This window comes from Sceloporus occidentalis, unplaced genomic scaffold (genome assembly GCF_023333645.1).
Source record: "Sceloporus occidentalis isolate IW3139 unplaced genomic scaffold, rSceOcc1.0.p SCAF_20, whole genome shotgun sequence".
Classification (NCBI taxonomy): Eukaryota; Metazoa; Chordata; class Lepidosauria; order Squamata; family Phrynosomatidae; genus Sceloporus; species Sceloporus occidentalis.
Genome location: NW_028317000.1, coordinates 4,866,310 through 4,882,072, shown reverse-complemented (window position 1 = coordinate 4,882,072; position 15,763 = coordinate 4,866,310). Strand labels below are relative to the sequence as shown.

Genomic DNA, 15,763 nt, shown 5'->3' with positions numbered 1-15,763 from the left:
CCTGAAATCAACTCCAACCCAGAAAGGGGATATTTATCTAAAGAACTACTCCTTGAACTCAAAATGCAAGATGCAGAACAGCTATACACAAACACAGAGGAGACCTTACATAGCCTGCGGGTTTAAACAAGGCAATCTGGCATCCTGCTGGAGCTTCAGAGATGACTGTGTCCCTCTCTGAAGGTCAAGACTGGTGCTTGACCTGCCGCTTCTGCCTTTCTCTAAATAGGTTTCTTTCAGGACTAATGAAAGTCTTCAGTGACTTAAAAGAGAAATCCTTGCTCACTCCCTGCTGCCCACTTGCTAATGAAAGTAAGAAAAGGGGCGAGGAAATCAGAATGGTTTGGAATTATGTCTTGCTTTTACCTCCTACCATGGTTTTAAATTCTAGCATTGCAAGAAAAATGTCCCTAACGAAAAGATGCAGCTGGACTTATTTGAATCGTAGGTTGTGTAAATCAGGGTGGGCAACGGCGGAAGGCAAACATGCAGGCTGCCCCTCGGCCCACCCCTGTTGTGTATGAGGCACTGGCAAACAATGTTAACACAAAAGACACAATGCTGATTATTATTTGTAAGATCTTTTATCTCAGCTAGAAGCAAGCTATGTGGGAGAGGAAAACATCTATTTAAGGCTGCAACCCAAGGACCTTCAAGCAATAGTAGGGAAGAAGAATAATCCAGGTCAGTACTTTGGAACCTTTCGACTTTGGCATGCCTTGGTTCTTTTCAGATAGAGGAGTTGAGATATTTAGCAAATGCAGAGCTCTAATGGGGCAAGGAGTCCTCATTCTCTCTAGAAGACTAATTCTCTTCTCTTGATCATGGGGTGAGACTCAGCAATTCGCTGGCGGTCAAGCAACCTCTCTCCTTCGCTCACATTCTCTGGGTTCAGGCTCAGATTGCTGGGGCCTTCTCCATACAAACTCTCCTTCCAAGGTCTCAGGTTCACAGTGGTGCTCCTTTCCCTGACCCTCTTCTCTCTCTGCTGGAGACTCTTTCTTTTTCTCAACTGTGGCTTTAAGCCCAGTCAACAGGGACCTTCTCCGGTCTCTTTTTCTTTTAAGGTGTTCACAAGACTGCTTCTTTGCCTTCGGGACATCATCCATCGGCATTGCTCCAGAAGCTTGACCTTCTCTCCTCTCGCACTCTTTCGCAAGGAGTTTAGACCTATAATAGAGGGGATTCTTCCAGGCGTTTTCTTCCAGTGCCACCTGACAGGACCAAGACTTCTTTCCCTCATCTTCAGAAGAGTCAGAATGCTGTCCTTGTGATGACTCTCTAATTTCACTCCTCTTTTCCAGTGGCTTAGAGTCATAACACCAGTCCCTCCCTTGTCTGTCTTCTCTCTGGAGGAGATCTGCATCTTGACAACTCCTCTCCTCAACATCTCTGCAATCCAAGTATTCTGGTTCATAATAGCTCTGCTTTTTTGGGCCATCCTCTCTTGGTGTTGATTTATGGGCTTGAGAAGTTCTCCGGCCAGATTCACAGAAATGCCGGTTCCTCTGAACCTCCTTCTTCAGCCCTGCTTCATGTCCTTGAGGTTTGCTTCTCTTCCTACCATCCCTCTCCAGAGTTTCAGAGTCACGGCATTGCTGCCTCTCTTGGTTGTTTTCCTTTGGACTGACAGCCTCACGTCTTGAAGACCTTTTCTGCTCAGCTTCCCTTTTCAGGTAAACAGGTTGGTAGCACTGCTGCCTCCTCTGCCTCTCCTCTCTAAATACTTCTTCGCATCTCTGAGATCTTCTCCTTCCATTTTCCCTCTCCAGGTCTTCAGATCCAGAATATTTCTCCTTTCTAGTTCTGGTGGCTTCATGTCCTTGGATGCTCCTGCACTCAACTTCTCTTCTAAGCTCTTCAGGGTGATAACACTGTCGCCTTGCCTGCTTCTCCTTTCTGAATACTTCTTCGCATTCCTCAGACCTTCTCCTTCCATTTTCACTGTCCTGGTCTTTAGCTCCAGAACACTGCTCCCTTCTTGGACACTTCTCTCTCAGCCTGGTGGCCTCATGTCCATGAAGGCTCCTGCACTCAACATCTCTTCCAAGGTGACCAGTGCGGCAACTTTCCTGCCTCCTCTGCCTCTCCTCTCTAAATCCTTCTTCACGTCCCCAATGTCTTCTCTGTCCATTTTCCTTGTCCAGATCTTCAGCTCGGGGACTATGCTCCCTCCCTTGACTCTCCTCTCTTTTTCTGGTGGCTTCATGTCCCTGAGCGCTCCTGCACTCATCATTTCTTCCAAGGTGGTCAGGATGCTGCCTTCTCTGCTTCTCCTCTCTAAATCCTTGTTCACATCCCTGAGATCTTCGTCTCCTGCTTTCCCTTTCCAGGTTCTCCCATCCATATTCTTTCTTTCTCTCATTGCTCTCCTCTCTAAATTCACATGAGAGGCACCTTCTACATTCAGCAATTCTTTCTCGGCATTCAGGTTCTTCATACTGCTGCTCTTTCTTCTGAATCCCCTCCTCAGCTTCATCTGCCCACCTCCTCCTCCTCCTCCTCCTCCTACCTTCTTTTGGTTCAGGTTCAAATGGGCTGTGCAGGTTCTCTCCCTCCACTTGGCACTCAACCTCTCTCTGTCGACATAGCTTCTTCTCTTCCTCTCTTTTTGCCTCTTGGTAGGAGTCTCTCTCTCTTTCATCACTCTCCCATTGCTGCAGCTGAAGTAAGAAAAGGGCTCGATCCTCCTCTTCTGCCTCCTCCTCCTCCAGGGAAAGATCTAGGTCCACTTCTTCATCCTCCCATGCCTCACAGTCCTTGGACTGCCAACATGTCTTCACATCAGTCTGCTGTTTGGACATGCAGCATCCTTGGCCCATGTCTTCATCCTTCCACTCGTAAAGCTCAAATCTGCAATCATGGTGGCATCTCTGGGCCTTGGACTCTTGTGCAAGGCAATTCCTCTTCTCTTCCCCATCTCTCTTACGATCACATGGACGGAGACACATGTTGTCAGCATCTCTTCTCCTGTGGATTTTGGTTCTTTCCCATTCTTTCTTAGTACCTTGGTGGCAGGGACTTTCCTCCCTACGTGGGACTCTTTTTATGAGGTAACAAGTGTTATTTCCCTTTTGGAAGAGGCGTTCCTTTGCCCCCATGTCATTGTAGCAAGCCTTGGCCACTCCAAAGATGAGATGCAGATACTCATCGAAGTCAATCAAACCTTTGTTGCCTTCCAGCTGGTGCAAGGCCAGGTCGAGGGCCTTGTGGTCACAGGGGTCCTGGGAAGTGGGGAAAAGGGGGAAAGAAGGAAATCAGCTCTTTAGGTTGTGTGATCTGATATCATGTCACCCTCTGACAAAGCCTCCTATTAGGAGCCTCAAAGCATTCCCAGCTCCTTTTGTGTGTGTGTGTTCCTGGGGAGTTTTATGGTACATCTGCCCTGCTACTGGCTTCCCAATGGGGCATCCCTTCTGCCTCTGTGGGAATTGAATCTTGAAATAGATAGGTAGTTGCTCAGATCCATCATGACTCTTCTTATCCAAAATGAAACATCAGCCAAAGCATTATATGGTGCTTTAGTGTTCATGCACATTCCTTTATACTGGGAGTCAAAACCATGTGCCTCTCTATATATTGTTGGACTCCAGATCCCAGCAGCCTAAGCCAACATAGCCAATGATGAGGGATACTGGCAGCTGGAGTCCAAAGACATCTGGAAATGTGCATGATTCCCATCCTGATTTACATGGACATAGTGATTTTTTTAGTGTTGGGCTACAACTCGGGAGACCAGTGTTCAATTCCCAGCTCAGCCATGACAGCTGACTATCTAAGCCTTGGAGGAAGGCAACAGCAAACTACCTCTGAACATAAGGGAAGACCCCATGATATGGTTGCCTTAGGGTCGCCATAAGTCGGAGACAACTTGAAGGCACACAGCAACAACAAGTCTTAGAGACATGTCACATTGCAATACTACATTCAGCCCTGGAATCTGTAGAACCCTGTTAGTAATAAGAAGTCTTAACAAATCGCATCAGCTGTGCATTTAAATGGAAGGGAAGCATTTTGTGTTCTGGTTTCTACTTACCTTGATGGCCTCGGCGAACTCTTCCTGAATCAGTAACTTCATCTCCTTCTGGTTTAGGGTGAAGGTGCCCTTGTGACACTGGGCATACTGGTGGAAGACTTCAGCAATGGCGTGGATGCTCTCCAGAAGGTAAGCCATCTTCCAACTCGTTTCTCTGTGGCCTGGAGAAGGAACAACTCCAGTTAGCCCAGGATTAGTCTCTTACTTCTCTATCCATCACATTCATTATTCTTGAACCGTCCACCAAGTGCCCCATATTAATTGCCATGATACACCCCACGGTGAAATCCCTCAGACCCTTACAAAATGTGACCTAACCTTTCTCCACGCATTTGGATTTTCAGTTTCTTGGGAACAGCCTCTTTAAAATGGAGCTTCATCTAAACGTTTGCATCACAGTACACATTCTTTGCTCTTCCTATTATGAGATAGCATGAAATTTCAGCTCACCTTGGTTGGTCAGTATAGCGGTCTGCAGGCTTCCAAGCTATGGATTGGAGAGCAGCGTGGAGCTGGCTGCCTTTTATACCCATCTTAATTGTGTCACAGAAGGTGATCTCCTCCTTGGATCATGGTCTGAGTCATCTCCAGCCTAACCTGGCCTGTTACACAGAGTTCTTTCAGATTTCGTTATTCATTTCCCCTCCAACTTGGTCTGATAAAAACACTTTCTTCCACCTTTTGAACCAGAAACGGCATCAGAAAATGTACCAAAAAGAACTTTGTCACTGAAAGAACTGTTGAATGGTGGAATAAATTGCCTTGAAGGGTGGTGGACTCTCCACCTTTGGAGGTCTTTAAACGGAGGTTGGGTGGTCTCTGTTGTACAGAACTGTACTGTCCAGATGAAGAGAAAGGATAGAAGCATATAGTCTCACTTTTGCATGTGTCCAGTTCTGGGCACAACAGTTTTAGAAAGATATTCACAAGCTGGGATATGTCTGAAAGAGGGTAACCAAGATGGTCAAAGGTCTGGAAATCAAGCCTCATCTTAGGGACTTAGGGAGCCATGATGTATGTTCAGTTTGGAGAAGATGGAGAAGTGATACAATAATCATCCTCATCCTCATCTCAAGTTGGATCAAGGCAGCTTACAGTACAGGTAAAAGTGCAATGAAGAATAAAACCCATTATCCCTTCCTCCCACGCAACATTTAAAGATGTCCAAAGGGCTATCATGGAAGATGGAGGAAGGTTTCCTGTTCCTCCATAGGATAAGGCTCAAAACCAGTGGATCCAAATTAAAAGAAAGAGGATTCCAATGAAATATTATGATGATAAGAACTGTTCAGTAATGGAACCAACTACCAACTTAATATGAATTGGTTTTATATGCTTTTGTGTTTGTTGTTGTTCCCCACCATAATCCACAGGGACACGTAAGAAATCATCATCATCATCATCATCATCATCATCATCATCATCATCATCCAAAATGGTGTATTTTCCTTTGTTGGAAGTTTTTAAAGCAGATGTTGGATGGACGCTTGTCTGTGTCCGAATCAGACTAGGTGAATCTGGGGTACCCCTTCGATGTCTACATTTCTAAGGTTCCTGATTAATTTGGGCTAGTAATATCCTTGGACAAGACCCAGTTACATTACAGGTCTGTTAAGATGGGTTTAGCTCCTAACTTCAGAGGCAACATGAGAACTGAGACGCAGTCATGAAAACAAAAAGTGAACCGTGGAACAGCTGGAGGAAGGATGAAGTGAATCCCGCTTTAATGAATAATAACTGGGTCCCTGCAAAACAAATGCGCTCATTAAATCCTGGGAATAGGAAGTTCTGCCCAGATTATCTCCAAAGTCATTCGGGGATCATTCTACGAAAAGCCCGTTTTCTGAGCCTGCGAAAAGGATGTGAGTAATGCCAGGCTGCAGACGCCGGAGTTACGTCTCCTCTCCCCAGACGGGACTAATTACACCTTGGGCGCTTTGGTAACGACTTTTTAATTATCTGGCCATCCCCTAATTAAAATGGGATAGTGCCAATGGAACAGAAGGTTGGCCAATCCAGTGGACAATATTGGGTCGGATAGACCAAGGGTAAGACCTTCCTATGCAGAAGGTCTCAGGTTCAGCCTCCAGCGGTATCTCTAAGTAAGGAAGAAATCCTGCATGAACCCTTCAAGAACCATGGCTTCCAGCCAGAGATGAAAATCCTGGGCTGGAAGAAATGAGAATCTGATTCAACATAAGGCAGCCGCCAATGTCCATCACAAGAATGGAGTGATAAAGACGCATACAGCCTTGAATATTTTGTTGTTGTCAGCTGACGTCAGATCAACTTTGACTTATGGTGACTTTATGAATGAGAGACCTCCAAGTCACCCACCAGAAAACAAATGCTTTTATTTAGAGATGGTCTCATTGGTTAGCACAGTGATGGCGAACCTATGGCACGCATGCCAGAGGTGACACTCAGGGCCCTCTGTGTGGGCACACATGCTGTTGCCCCAGCACAGAGTTTGCCAGAGTTTGTTACTAGAAAGCCAGAGGGACGTGGCACTTTGCAATAAATAAGGCTGCAGTTTGGGCACTTGGTCTGTAAAAGGTTCACCATCACTATTGGGTCTCTTGCTGTTGTTGTGTGCCTTCAAGTCATGTTTCACTTAATGGCAACCCTAAGACGAACTTATCATGGGATTTTCTGGGCACGATTTGTTCAGAGGAGGTTTGCCCATGCCTTCCCCCTGAGGCTGAGAGTGTGTGACTTGCCCAAGGTTACCTAGTGGGTTTCCATGGCTGAGCAGGGAATCGAACCCTGGTCTTCAGTGATGGCCAACCTATGGCATGTGTGCCAGAGGTGGCACTTAGAGCACTCTCTGTAGGCACATGTGCCGTCGCCCCAGCACAGAGTTTGCCAGAGTTTGTTACTAGAAAGCCAGAGGGACACTTTGCAATAAATAAGTGGGTTTTGGGTTGCAGTTTGGGCACTCAGCCTCTAAAAGGTTCACCAACACTCAAACCACTGCGCTATGTTGGGTCTCATAATACAACTTACTGGGAGGAGACAATAACAGGCTGGGCTGGACCAGGGATGATTCAGATGATGATCCCATTTATCAGACAACGTTCCTGCAAACATGAAATAACGTGAAGTTAAAGCGAAGGCTCCTGAAAGTGAAAAGCTGCCATTTTTTTGTGTTTTACCTTTGCTTTAGCTTTGTGTTATTTCATGTTTGCGGGAATGAGGTGCTCTAAACTTTCCGCATTTGCAGGATTTTTAAAATGTAATTCTACTCCAAATCCCATTTCTCAGCGGGATTTTGCTAGTGTGATAAGGTCCATTGTTACCTTCCCTATATCCTCCTTATGCCTTCCACCTTCCTTGGACAACATCTATTGTATTATCAAGAAGAATCACCCGCCTTTCCTTACTTATCCCTTTTTCTATATTTCTCTATAGGTCCATATCTTATATTATGTCTAATCTCTTACAACAGGAGAGCTTGTAAATAAGAATCGGTGCTGTTTCTTTTGCGTTAACCCTTCCAGGGGCTTCTTACTGGGTTAAAAATGTATTGGCAAGTCAATCCACATAACCACATTTCCAAGTGGGAAATCTCTCTCTCTTTTTCTGCTTTTCAAACTATAGTATCCTGTGGCGAGGCGTTCCACAGCCTGAGCGAATACGGAAAGAAAGGAGGTTGCCAAGCAGCAAATGTCAAAACACATCCTTGAAGTTTACTGGGGCAGAGATGGTTTTGCGGTGTTTTGTTTTTGCATGCCAAGAACGATCCTGCGCACGCGGCACTGAGGTTTGGGGCAAGGGGGAATGCAGGAACTGACCTACATTCATGCGCTCCATGGTGTGGCAGAAAACAATGGTGCTTGGTAAACCTTGCCCCCCTCCACAGTCCCAGGAAAGGTCACCGTTTTCCAATCTCCGGTTCCACCACCTTTTCTTTCTGAGACGCCAGAAAGGGAGCTCTTGGCTCTCAGTGAATGGATCAAATCCTTTGACAAGCCTTAGATGGACTGCAAAGGGAACACCAATTAAGTTCTTAAATTTCCTTGCTTTGAATTGAGGGGGGGAAAATACTCTTCCTTCTTTCCTTCTGTCTCAGAGTTCGCCAAACCTCCAACAGATCATGAGCTGGGTATGTTTAGCCTGGAGAAGAGACAGTTAAGAGGTGATATGATAGCCCTCTAAGTACTTGAAGGAATATCATATTGAGGAGGGAGCAAGCTTGTTTTCTGCTGCTCCAGATAATAAGACCCGGAGCAATGGATGCAAGCTGCAGGAAAAGAGATTCCACCTCAACATTAGGAGGAACTTCTTGATAGTAAGAGCTGTTCGACAGTGGAAGACATTGCCTTGAAGAGTGGTGGAGTCTCCTTCCTTGGAGGTCTTTAAGCAGAGGCTGGATGGCCATCTTGTCAAATATGCTTTGACTGAGAGTTCCTGCATGGCAGAATGGGATTGGACTGGATGGTCCTTATGGTCTCTTCCAACTGTACGATTCTATATGAGGACCACACCAGAAGCACGTTGAACCGGAGAAACGAGTCCCTTGACCGTGGCCTATGTGCGTTGCGTAAAGCAGTAACAGCTCACCGTAGCGAAGAGAAGGGGCTTAGCACTCAAGCATTTGCAAACATTTGCCGTCGCTCGGAAGAATGGCTCCTTTGTATTAGCACTCCCAGCAAGAAAACCAAAGTGGAGAGGCCTCGGGGCACGGGGCCAAAGGAACACAATTGCGGGAGTGAAATGTCAGTCTGACGCTTGAACAAGAAGAGGAATCAAAACAGGTCGCTCAGCCTCTGGAAATAGCTATGTGTTGTCACCCAGGCTCCTTTGCTTCGTGGTTGTTGTTGTTGTTTCTGTCCTTATTCCCCCACCCCACCCCAAGTGACTTATGTTCTGTTCTTCGGCATACTCCTGTCCATACTTTACCTTTCTGGTGTGTTTTTTGTGTCGTGGTTTTTCTACCCTCAAGAGCCCTCTAGTGGGAAACAGAGCCGTGAGTCACATAAGCGAGTGACGTTGGAGTACCCAAAGTATAAACAGCAGGATGAATGCCTTGCCAGGTGCCAGCTGGTCTTCTGAAGCTCAGAAGAAGCAAGCGAGGGGATGCCACCCGGACGGAGAGACAGAACAGGGGCAAAATGGGAGGTACGTTGTGCCAGATTGAGGGTTGGCGGGTTGGAGGGAAAGTTTCCCGCTCCGGAAACGGGGAGGAAAACTTTTCCAAGCGGAGAGATGCCATGCCATGCCATGCCCATCTTCCCGATGGAGAGGAACAAGAGGTTCTTGAGACTTATCCAGAGGGGTACCTCGCAAGATTGTTGTGGACCAACAAAAATCTGGCTTTTGCTTTTTGCCTGTACAGATAAAAAGTTCTCTTTGGCTTTACAGAGAGAATTAAAAAATTAACTTTGAGTATTAAAACGAGGATAAGAAAAACGGCGTGAAAGATTGGAGCCCAGGTATTAAAGAGACTGTGGAAGTTTTGTAATATATATATATATATATTGGTTAGAGGGTAATTTTAGCAACCTTCTGTATTGTGCAACTTTTGTGGAAGCTAGTTTTTATGTACTTTTTGTAGATATTAAAAATACAGATTGAAAAATGAAGAAGAAGAGAGGGGTAGCTAACAGGGAGTGAGTTGTAACTGACCGACCGACAGATCCGTATAGAATCTTTTCAAAACAGAAGCATTTAATCTTTTTCTTTTGTTTTCTCCAAAGAATAAGAAGTGCAATATAATAATAAGTCATATTAGAATTAAAGTGGTAAATCGTGGTGGATAAGACAAGACAAGAGTAGGAATCTCTGCAGATATTCCTCCTCCACAGCCCAGCTTTTGAAGAACCTCTCACCGCAGGAAAAGAAAAGAGTTTAAATTATTTGATTTTCCAGGAAGAACGCAAAGTCACAAAGGTTTGCGTCTCCGTTCGGCTGTACACACGGATGCTTGCACATAGCTCCCCATGTTCGAGCCGTCTCTTGACATTTCAGGAACTTTTCACAGGGCTCAGGAGACCATAGGACTAACGTCAGCGGGGAAGAGCGACTTAGCTACGCTCTGGCAAGCATGCTATTTCATGGCTGGGTTCCATTTTGGGGGGGTTTGGTGGTTGGAAATGTCTCTCCTTGCTGATGAAATAGGCAGGAGGAGTAAAAAAAAACATCACAGGAATGTATAGGAAGTTCTTGTTGCAAGCAATGTTGCCTCGTGGTTGCAGCATAAGGTTGCAAGCACATTTCGCCTTGGTTCAGGGTGGGAAGGTAGCTTTCAGGCTTCATTGTCCACTGTGTAAAACAAGGCTGGGATTTATGCATCCTTCCAGATGTTGTTGGACTACACCGTCCAGCAGCCAGCTTTGGGACCATCAGCATTTGGAGGGATACATACTTCTTAGATTTGCTGTTAAGGGTGCAAAGCCTCTTTCAGCTCAAGGGTTGAATTCGCTGCTGAGGAGTTCTGGAAGGGAGTGTATTCCAGGAGTGGATGGTGCCAAGGGGAAAGTGGTTGACACTACCATATATAACTATTGCATATAACTATAACTACCATGGCTCCATGCTACAGAATCCTGGGATTTGTAGTTTAGTGAGGCATCTGCAATCTTTGGCAGAGAAAGCGAAAGATCTTGCAAAACTACAAACTCCAGCCTTCCATAGGAGTGGTGTCAAGTTGCATTATTTCTACAGCAAAGCACCCTAGGACTGTGAAGTCAAAGGCTTTCATGCGCCGGCATCCATAGTTTTTGGTGGGATTTTTCAGGCTGTGTGGCCATGTTCTAGAAGAGTTTATTCCTGTCGTTTTCGCCAGCATCTGTAGTTGGCATCTTCAGAGAATGCATATTCTCACTTCCATGCCAGCGTTCTCTGAAGATGCCAGCCACAGATGCTGGCAAAACATCAGGAATAAACTCTTCTAGAACATGGCCACAGAGCCCAAAACACCCTAGGACTGTTTGTGGCTCAAACAACTGAAAGTAATGCTTATCTTCCAATGGTCTTACCATTTCTCTTTCTTTTTTCCCTCGGGGCTGTCCTGACAGACTTCAACTCTGACTACCCGCCATCTCTGTGGGCATCTATCTCACACGCCGTGTTGACCTCCTTCAGCTCTCCCCTCACAACCTGAGATGTTCTCCAGAAAGAAAGCCTCCAAACTTCCACCTGTGTCCTGCCCCAACGTGCTCACTCCGGACAAAATCCCTCCGTTTTTTATCCCACCCAACTTGGCTACCCTTCAAGGCCGGCGTTCACGCAAGAGCGAGGCTGAAGAAGCCTACGAGGGCCGGTCAGCCACAGACCACATTATCCAAGTGGAGAACTCGGAGGAAATCCAGGCCGGCGGACATCTCCATGGGGCCTCCTCCATGCCTCAGCTCTCTGGCCTCCCCTTGCTTCCCGAGAGTCCGCACACTCGCCGACGGGAGTCTCTCTTCCACGGTGGACGATCTCCCCACCAGTGCCACGTTGCCACTTTCTCCTCTCCAACCACAAGACCCCTATCACACCCTGGTTTGGCTCCGGACAGTGACACGGCCTCCTCCGCCGAGACTTCCCCTTACAGCTCTCCACTCCTGATGCGCTCCTTGGGTGCCGTTCCATTGTGTCATGCCCACAGGCATCGCCGGAGGTTTACGGGCCGCTCCAGTAATGTCCTCACAACTGCTCGGCCGAGTTCGTTGTCCACGGAGGAGACCAGTTCCACTGACACGAGCCCCAGCTTCCCCCGCCGGGAAAAGGAGTCCTTCTGGGGCTGCCTGGCCCCTCCGCCACATTTGCCGGCTTTCCCGCTGGGCTGGATCCGTTGCCATGAGAGGCTCACCAAGGAGGTGATGCTGACAGTGAGCAAAGGGGGACGACTGAGGCTCTCCAGCGAGTACTTGCAACCGCAAGGGAGGCTCCGCATCCGGTTGGTGAATGCCGAGGCCTTCTACCCTTCCCATTGCGACCCGCGGCACATCCACTGTTGTGTCTCCCTTCGGCTGCGCCCAGGGGCCAGGCAGAAGCAGCGCAGTGCCATTGTGAAGAGGAGCCGAGACCCCATCTTCAATGAGGACTTTTTCTTTGAGGGTGTCTCCTCCGACGAACTTCCCAGGCTCAGCCTGAGGCTCAAGGTACTAAACAAAGGCTCCGGGATGCGGAGGGACACCGTGTTGGGCGAATGCGATGTCCCGCTTGATTCTCTGTTGCCCTGAAAGGGGAAACAACACACAAGAAGTGGTACAATGGCATCAGGAAGAAGCAGGGCTATTGGGAGAGCCTCATTCGGTTACTCCCTTCATCTCTACAATAGAGTTTTCCCAACAAAAGAGGCCCTTTTGTCTCCTTTCCTCCTTATAAAGGGAGCCCTGGTAGGGCAGTGTTTAAATGCCGGTACTACAGCCACATGGTTCTGAGTTCAAACCCAGGGCTCCACGGTTGACTCAGCCTTTCATCCTTTCATCGGTCGGTAAAATGAGGACCCAACTTGTGGCTTACAGATCGTAAACAGCTTAGGGAGTGCTGTGTTCACTGATAAAGTGGTATAGAAATGTAAATGCTATTGCTATTATATTTTGACCCAAAATGGCCGCAGTCAAAAAGATGGATGGGTTGAGACCCGAATCGATCCATAAACGCCAAGAAGAATCAGCTCCTTCCCAATTTTTGGTCCATGCTCTCATGATTGCCAGCAGGGGGCACTGTTGGGTTGGTCTCTGCTGCTCTTGGGCACCACCAATGCCGCAGGCCAGAAGTGGTACTGCAGCTTCTTTTCCAGCTGTCATCAAGCGACGCAAGTAGGGTGGGGTGGAACGATGGGATTTCGCGTGATCCTTTAAAACCCCAGATTATATATTGGCTGGCTCTTTTGTGTCAGCAACTCCATGAGTAAAACCCATGGCTCATACAGCTGGTTTCCATTGCTCCTTCTCATAGCCGACTCAGGAGATGAGTGCCAAAGGCTAAGGAGCCGAAACAAGAGGTGGAAGGCAAGAGGGAAGCGTGAGTGAGGTTGGGGTGATCTGAAGGTTTGGAAGAATGGGGGGAATTCACTAAAAGAGTGACCACCACCCCCTTCACACACAGAGACACAAAAGCCACAGAGAATTGCGCATATTCAGTGTGGCATGGAGACACCTTTTGCAGCAGCGTGTGGTGTGGAAATGTATCCGCAATATGTTCAATAGGTAAAAGCAGGAAAGATACATTGCCATATGATGGGAAAAACTGGTAGCCAGATGGACAGATGGACAACTGGTTGGACAGGTGGGAGGATGGATGGATAGATATGATATGATATGATATGATATGATATGATATGATATGATATGATATGATTGAAAAAAGGATGGATGAAGCTAGATAGGCAGACAGAGGAGCTTATCACATGAAGGAGATCCAGGAGTTTATCCCGTGAATATCCTGGAAAAATCATGCAATTACGTGTAATGATTTCGCACAAAACCCGCCATTAAAATGGTCACAAAGAAGCATTAACGCGCATCCTTTTGCTTTCGGGATTTCAGTGACAATGCCTTTCCGATATCATTTTGTGTGTGATAATCACTTGCGCAACGACTCGCCATTTCTGCTTTATTTGCGGGACGCTTTAAATGCAATTTAATCTCTCTTTAATGCCGAAATCAGCCCCAATATGATCAACTCCAGATAGATATGGATAGAAGGGAGGGAGGATAGATGAGTGGATAGATAGATAGATAGATAGATAGATAGATAGATAGATAGATAGATAGATAGATAGATATGGTATATGGTGAATATGAAGCATCAGTGAATATTGTGTTTGGACTTGGGCCTGTCTCCAAGGTATCTCATTTTTATGTGCAAATGCAGGTATTCCAAAATCGAAAACACGTCTTAAGAAAAAGTCAACCTGTGGATGGATGGAGAGAGAGAAATGGATGAAGGCAGAAAGAAAGACAGATTGACGGATGGAGGGATAGATGAGAGGTAAAGAGGAAAGACAGAATAGATGAGCGGGCGGGTGGATGCATAGATAGATAAATGCGTAGTTGACAGAGACAGAGATAGATAGATAGACGGAAGTGAGGGAGATGGCTAAGTAGATGGATAATAGATAGGTGGATAAATGGACCGCTATTTTAGCAAACAGTTCTGCACCTATCGCCATGCTCTGTGACGTCCTGCCTCCCTCACCCTACGCACAGTGTGCGCACTAAGCATTGGCATGACATTTTGCCTCTCGTCTCTCTTTCCACATCCCTCCGCATTTGGGGCTTTTCCTTCCCCTCCTCTAAAGCCATTAAAACGCTTGTGACTGCGCAATGGAAAACGTCTCTGACGCCCACCTCACCCCCAGGATCAATATTTAAGTAGCGTTATAGGAGACCATCTGTCCAAGCTGCGCGTGTCGTTGTTATCTCCCTCATTTTTGTTGGAGTCGGGGACGTATTTTCCGCTACTCCACTGGGAATAGCAGAGAGGAACGCAGATTCGATTCAGAGAGGGAAGGGTTTAAAATGAAAGGGGTCTAGCGTCCAACTTATCACTGGGGCAGTGGTTCCAAAGGAAGGATAGTATCCATCACTTTGGAGAGCTCTTTTCATGGTCCTCCCTCTGAATTTGCGGGGAATCAGTTCCTGGGGCCCCGTGAATTTGGGAATCCGCAGATAGGCTTGAATGGCTTCACGTTCTTGCGCACAGCTGTGCATATGTGCCACAGGTGCATGCACCATTAATGGGAGTCTCCCCTCCGCTGATAACCAGAACCACAGATCTCAAGTCTGTGAAAATGGAGGGGTGACTCTACAGTGCTTCCGCCACATTCGTTGGGGTTCGGGGTGAAGGATCCCCGTGAATGTGGGGAAACCACAAATAATAAAAAACGCTATTCTTTTTACCTATGAGAATACAGTGGAACCTCACCATACGCGGGGGATCCGTTCTGGATCCTGCCACGTATGGTGATTTCCGCCTATGCTCGAGCCCCATTGTAAACAATGGGGCTCGCGCGCGGAGGTGCGCGGGGCGCAACAGGCGCGCACGCGGCGCAACAGCGCGCGTGCCCATTCAACTGAATGGGACGCGCTGCTCCTTTTGCCCCCCGCGCGCGCCCAGCGGCTTGAGCACATACGCTCAAAGCCGCTTAAAAAAAGTCCACGTATGCAGAGGCCCCACTGTACCTCTCTAGGAATCTCCAGGTCCTCCAGTGCAACTCTGTGGTCAACATCTGCCAAAGGTTGATCCTAGAATCATGCTGGAGGACCTACAAATGCCTAGAGAAGCCTGCAGCCACCTCCATCTTCACCAGAATCGGGGCCGCGGCAACCGCACCCTGGAAAGGGCACCGTGGCTTTATGGCATTCCTTTGGCGTTGCATCATCTAAACGCAGGGTCGGAGGAGCGCCGTAATGCTGTGTGCTATGTGATGTGGCGCACAACGCGCTGCCATGGGGGCAGAATTGGCACATGTGTCATGTGGACGCTACGCCCCAACTCCACCCTTAATGGCCGGTCAGTCTTCCAGCCTGCCAATCTCGCTGTTGCAGACAAAAGCAAGACTCACCTGCAGGTGATGAGGCAGAGGACACACCTGGGGCCTTCTAGGAGAAAGATGCTCAGCCAGGCTTGATAGGAATCAGCTGGAGTCAGGCTGTTTAACAGCCAAGGCCTGGAAGCAGCTCCTTGGTTCCCTGGCCAGCATTGCTGACCCTGAGACCTGTCTCCAGACTCCCTGGCATCTTCGACCCTTGGACCTTGATTCCTGTTGCCTCCTTTGACTCGGTGATG

The 15,763-nt window shown here is 47.5% G+C and overlaps 1 protein-coding gene across 1 annotated transcript; it reads left to right on the top strand.

Moving 5' to 3' along the window:
* Window positions 1–8,526: 8,526 nt before the first annotated feature.
* On the top strand, window positions 8,527–13,477 carry C2CD4D (C2 calcium dependent domain containing 4D). Its single transcript, XM_089483597.1, has 2 exons — window positions 8,527–9,157; window positions 11,056–13,477. Exon 2 carries the CDS (start codon window positions 11,143–11,145, stop codon window positions 12,205–12,207), a length of 1,065 nt encoding a protein of 354 aa, XP_089339723.1. The 5' UTR covers window positions 8,527–9,157; window positions 11,056–11,142; the 3' UTR covers window positions 12,208–13,477.
* The last annotated feature ends 2,286 nt before the right edge of the window (window positions 13,478–15,763 follow it).